This window comes from Dunckerocampus dactyliophorus, chromosome 16, assembly GCF_027744805.1.
Source record: "Dunckerocampus dactyliophorus isolate RoL2022-P2 chromosome 16, RoL_Ddac_1.1, whole genome shotgun sequence".
Lineage (NCBI taxonomy): Eukaryota > Metazoa > Chordata > Actinopteri > Syngnathiformes > Syngnathidae > Dunckerocampus > Dunckerocampus dactyliophorus.
The window spans coordinates 17,146,501-17,152,500 of NC_072834.1; the positions used below are offsets into that span (position 1 = coordinate 17,146,501).

Genomic DNA, 6,000 nt, shown 5'->3' on the forward strand with positions numbered 1-6,000 from the left:
GCTCTTGGAGTACTTTTGGTTGGCCGCTCACTCCTGGGAAGGTTCACCACCTTTCCATGTTTTTGCCATTTGTGGGTAATTACTCTCACCGTGGTTCGCTGGATTCCCAAAGCTTTAGAAATGGCTTTTTAACTTTTTCCAGACTGATGGATCTCAATTACTTTCTTTGTCATTTGTTCCTGAATTTCCTTCGATCTCAGCATGTCTAGCTTTTGAGGCTCTTTTGGTCTTCTTCATTTTCTCAGGCAGGTCCAAGTGCTTTCTTGATTGCGAACAGGTGTGGCAGTAATCAGGCCTGGGTGTGGCTAGAGAAGTTACGTTTAACTGGGGGGGGCAATCACTTTTTCCACACAGGGCCATGTAGGTTTGGATTTTTCTCTCCCTTAATATGTTTCATTTTAAAACTGCGTTTTGTGTTTTGTCATTGACTAACATTTACATTTTTTGATGCTCTGAAACATTTAAGTGTGATAAACATGCAAAAAAAAAAAAGAAATCAGGAAGGGGGCAAACATTTTTTTCACACCACTGTATGTGATTTATGTTTCACTTTTTTAAATATCCTTTTTCAAAAATGTGTATTCTAAAAAAAAAAAAAAAATCAACCCATTTTGACTGCTTAATAGCAGCACTATTACTCGAAAAAATGATGAACTAACAATTACTTCCAAAATGACTCACTCATTTGTTCAAAGTGAAGACAGATAGCATTTTTGGCGCATGTTGAAATATGAAGGGGTGTCACAAACGTAATCAGGTTTGAAAGACAGGACGAGATGTAACGCATCCTTTAACTGTGAGCACGTCGTGGAGAAGGCACTTATGTGACAACAGTGAACTTTTCAGGTGGGCACTCTCTTGTGGAGTCAGTAGTTGACCCCCACCTCTCACTGGCTGTTTCGGCCATTATAACTACACGCCCTTGGCTGAGAAAGTCCCCCCCCCAAGCCCAAATTGCACTCTCAACCAGGTTGCCTTTTTATCCTTCTTTTAGCTGTTCTGACACTGCTTTTGGTTTGGCGCTGAGCAGCCTGATGGTAGAAGCTGCCACCCACACGCCAGTGTTCCAGCCACCATGGTGAGTTGCTACGGAGAGTGACCTCTGCTCTGCACACAAACTTTACCATGTCTCTCGCCCGGGGGCATTTGCACCCATGCAACTGCAATTTCTAGTTGGAGTGAGTAAAGTGTTGTGTTGTGCCAATCTTGCGTCATCACATTTGTTCTCCCTCGTATCTACTGAAATATGGGCTGACAGAAGAGTAAACCTTCCGCCTCCTGCTCTGCACTCACTGTAGCTGTGTCTTGACGCTGAACGTGATCCTCTCGGCGGCCTGGAGGATCTTCTCCAGGCACACAACATCGTAGGTGTTGGGGTTGCGGAAGGGGACGTCGTCCGGGAGACCGTCCACTTCCACGGACTCAGGACTGCCACGGATGAGCTTGTATGGCACCACCACGGAACGGTCCAGGCCAAGAGCCTCACCTAAATACATCACGTAGTGTGAAATCACCGACACAACCACGCTAAGATTTTTCCTTCCAAATTACCATATTTCTTGTTGAACAGCTCCTTGACCTGCTCTCTGAGGACCACCTTCTCTCCTACTCGGTTGATGTCGTCGTCATCTAGCAGGACGACACAATAACGGTCACTAACGTACGATTACAGCCAAGTAATTTATACGTTTTGACAACAAACTCACCACTTATTGAAGCGTACGCCTTCTTGAGTAAAGTGACTCTGCGAGGTGCTGATAAACATACACAAGTGAGTACACAGCATTTTCTATATACCCGAAATCAGGGGTGTCCGAAGTGCGGCCCAGGGCCGTTTGCAGCTGGCGGCACTTTTTTTAATGGCCCGCGACAGATTCTAAAAACATAACTGAACAAGACATTAATTTTAATAAACAACAGCAAAAAATAGGTAATTAATTAGGTAGGTTGGTTGGTTTATTCACACTATACTTTATTCACCTCCAAGAAAGTAGAAAATAATAAAAAGAAAGTTGTAATTTTACAAGAACAACATTGTAAAATAATGCCATTTTAGTAGCTGAAGTTGCATTAAAGAAAAAAAGATTTTTTTTATTTTGAGTTGTAATATTATGAGAAACAACCAAAACAACAAATACATTTTAGGAAAATTAGGTTGTAGAAAAGTTATGTTACCAGAATAAAGTCAAAGTATGGGAATAAAGTCATAATTTCTTTCTTTAATAAAGAAATGAAAAAACAGCTATAATTTTAGAATGAAGTCACAATCTTAATCAACTTGTAATATGAGAAAAAATAATGTCCTTTTAGTAGCATAGAGGTGAAATATTAAAGAAAAATAACTTTTAAGCAGTTGTTTCTTAATATACAGTATACTGTAACTTCTTAGCATATCTACTGTAAATGTTTTGCTTGACAAAATATCAAAGTGGCCTCGCATGCTTTAATTTTTCAGTATGTGGCCCTCGAGGGAAAAAGTTTGGACACCCCTGCGCTAAATGCTATTCGATTAAGTCTCCTACAGTTGCCAGGTGTTTGCTCCTTACCATTATTCCAACACTGGTTCTGTTGCTGCTGTGTTGTGCTTAATACTTGTTAGTAAATGGCCATGCGGTCAAAGACAGCTACATTTTCCTTCACGCTTTTTCATGCACTCCAAATCATTATGAAAGTTTTTTAAAAATTACTTGTTATATATAATGAGTTTTGGAATGTTGGAAACGCTATACTTGGCTGTTGGTAGAACATTTCTGGTATGTATGAAAGTGAATCAACAATCTTACCAGGTTTTGGAATGAGGCCTTGAAAAGGTCTGGAAAAAAAGATATTCTGATAAAGTTGTTTGGCTAACATTGACAACATGTAACAATGTGGTGTCACCACCTGGTGATGGTGAAGTTAATCTTGTCGGCGACTGCCAGGATGCGCTCCAAGTTCTGGGAGCCGAAGGTGCAGGGCTTCCTGAAGGGGATCCCGGGCGGGAGACCTTCGATGATGACAGAGTCCGGGTTGTTCTTGATCCTCTTGTAAGGAACTTGCACCGGGTACTTGATACCCAGTGCCTCGCCATACTTCCTATTGAACAGGTCCTGGACTTGCTCCCGCAGTGTGTTGGCCAAGTCGATCCTGGACAGCTTGGACTCCAGGCACTCTGGAGACGGAACAAGACTCAACTGTTGTGTTCGAATATACACACATTCAAATCCACAGATCCAAAACAGAAAAATCTATTTTACCACCATCGCATCATCACTGAAGGACATTTTGCCAGAAATAATAGCAAATGTAGAAATCACTTATCAAGGGCTTTCTACAGAGATACAGAATAACAAAGTTATTTTGACCGATTTACTACTGACCTTAGTCCTATCTTCAGGGTTTTAAATGATTTGGCCCATAATGACAAAATCCTACCAGATCTGGAAAGGAGTACGACTCAGTGTGGTTTGTTGTACTCATTTTTTGTCATCTTGTTACAAGAGAACTTTAGCTTGTGAACATTTGATATGATACCTATCTTTCATCACTGTGTCATCATATGACAACAGAATACCCAATCTAGGAAGTCCTCCTTCAGGGCTTTAGTTTGTGGTTTGTTGCACTGCATTTTTATTTTATTTTGTTAAGTGTGAGGGTGAAATGCAAGTGTTAATGTATTTTTTGTGGTTCCTGCAACTTTACTGCACCTGAGAAAGCAGGTCTTTTGGACAAAGCTGTAGTGTCCTCTGTCAGCGGCGTTGCGTCCTTGACTGCGTCCAGCTCTTCAGGGAGGAAACATTTAAAGGTTAAAACCCCTTGGCAGCCTTTGAGAGGTGGACTACAAACCAATTACACACATTACAAGGAGGAGTAGAAGAAAAACCGCTGAGGGAAATCCCTGCCAAGTCTGTTGCCTAGGTTGAAAGGTTTTACCTGAACTTTTGGAGTCACAGACGGTGACGGAAGGCATCTCTTGTTTGACTTGTTCGCTCAGCAGCTTGGGCCTGTGGACAAACAAAGAAAAAAAAACATGATATTTACGAAAGCGCATTCAAACCTACAAAAGGTGAACGTCAGTTTTTAAACTTCTCTCACTTTTTGATGACAAACTGGATCTGACTACCAGCGGCCAGGATCTTGCGCAACTTGGCCGCCCCAAAACAGTTGGGCCGTCGCAGTGAAATGCCCTCGGGCAGCCCAGTGACGAACAGATCCTCAGGGTACATCTGGAACTTGGAGTAGGGCACCTTGGCCGCTTCAGGGAGGCCCAAAGCTTCAGCTGAGCAAAAAGCGCAGAGTGAGTTTATCCCTCTCCCATTTCCTTTCTTATGTAGTCATGTAGTCTTTGTTAAGGCTGCAGACTTACCATACTTGATGCTGAACAAGCTCTCCACTTGTCTGCGCAGCTGAAGAATCATTTCACCAATGTCCTCCACCAGACTACCAGCTGAATGGAGACAGACAAACATTACAAAGACAATCTCCACTCTTGATCCAACTTTTAAGACCAGTTGAAAAATTGCAAGAATTTACATTTTACACTGTTGGAGCTTAAAGGAGTTTGGATTTTTTGACATCCCCATCAGCAGTGTAGCGCATCAATAGTGACTTATCCCCCTCTTCGTCCCGTTACTGGTCGGATGCCAAGGGGTTTTAACCTTTAAATGTCTTGAAATGTTTTCCTCCATGAAGTTCTGAGAAGCCAAACTCTTTCCTTAAGTGGCCCCACTAACTCATGGGGACACATGGGGAGGATCCAGTTGAGGTGGCTGGAGCATCTCGTACGGATGCCTCCCTAGTGAGGAGTTCTGGGCATACCCAGCCGGGCAAAGGCCCCATAGCAGACCTAAACCACAGGCTGGAGGAACCCCGGCGCGGCTGGCCAGAGACCTGGAGGTCTAGAATTCCCTATTGGGACTAGTACCCCAGCGACCCGGACCCCGATAAAAAAAAATGGACTGTTTCACAATATTACATTGGTATGTAAATACACATTATAATAATATGAGATAATAAATATATCAATGTTATTTCTGATTTTTTAAAATTTTTTTTAAAGATGCTGTGCTTCCTATGAAGTCCTACATCGCCCTTCACATTTTGAAAAACACCTCAATATTCATTACATTTTGTATACAATGGATAAGTGAGGTAATATTGATATGTCATGATTGGCAAAGTCAAAAATGCAAAAAAATTTGTGTTTCTTTTGTATTTTTTTAAGATGCTGCGCTTCCCTTGATATTCTTTGGCACCGCTCATTCTTAAATATAATAATTCAATACATTTTTACTATGAATTTATTGATATATCATAAAATATCACAATTTGGAAAAAGTCACAGGTATAATACATTTTGTGTTTTTTTTCTACGTATGTTTAAATTAATGATAAATGGTGAAATATCACAATAATTAAAGCTGTTTTTTGGGAGATTGTTCCACTTTGTAGATTTTACCTTCAGTTGGTCTCCTAACGCTCAGGGGGCCAGCAATGGGAGACAAAGCTTCAGCTGTGACAAGCAAAAAAGACATGAGCGAGCGGACACATGGTAACTTTTCTGTAACAAAGTTATCAAGTATAACTTTCTTTGCTATGGATGGAAGAAAATGTAGTAATATCACTTTGATGATTGCTTTTAGCTCTTAGATGTGACTTTTTAATTGGATTTAGTGATGACTGAGTCAGAAAATTCTGTGGCGGTATCACAGAAAACTTTGGATGCATTTTACAGCGCTAATAGACAAAAATCAACGTGTGGTGTGCACTTACCTCCAGTTTCTCTCCTGCAGTGGTCATTTGCGAAAGAAAAGAAACTTAAGCAAAGCACAGTCAAATGAAGAAAAAGAAAATAAAAGCTTGATGCGCTAATGATGCGTTTGTGCAGACATCATTCTCTGTTATGTTAGCAAAATTTATTAGACACATTCATTGACTGTAATGTTTCATTTAAACAGAGAGTGACGTCTACACAAATTTGCCTTGGAATTTTAAAAGGGTGTCAGTTTGGAGTTCTATTCT

At 40.9% G+C, this 6,000-nt stretch overlaps 1 protein-coding gene across 3 annotated transcripts in view; it reads right to left on the bottom strand.

Moving 5' to 3' along the window:
• gtf2ird1 (GTF2I repeat domain containing 1) overlaps positions 1-6,000 on the bottom strand; it is a 30,478-nt gene that overhangs the window by 3,373 nt on the left and 21,105 nt on the right. For 2 of the 3 annotated variants that reach the window (XM_054754795.1, XM_054754794.1), the window contains exons 15-24: positions 5,438-5,491; positions 4,346-4,426; positions 4,075-4,258; positions 3,913-3,983; positions 3,687-3,761; positions 2,884-3,151; positions 2,784-2,812; positions 1,707-1,754; positions 1,552-1,629; positions 1,294-1,486 (exon numbers count right to left, since the gene is read on the bottom strand). In XM_054754795.1, the coding sequence (XP_054610770.1) occupies positions 1,294-1,486; positions 1,552-1,629; positions 1,707-1,754; positions 2,784-2,812; positions 2,884-3,151; positions 3,687-3,761; positions 3,913-3,983; positions 4,075-4,258; positions 4,346-4,426; positions 5,438-5,491 (1,081 nt within the window). The remainder of the gene's footprint in view (positions 1-1,293; positions 1,487-1,551; positions 1,630-1,706; positions 1,755-2,783; positions 2,813-2,883; positions 3,152-3,686; positions 3,762-3,912; positions 3,984-4,074; positions 4,259-4,345; positions 4,427-5,437; positions 5,492-6,000) is intronic. The other variant, XM_054754796.1, reaches the window with a different exon arrangement.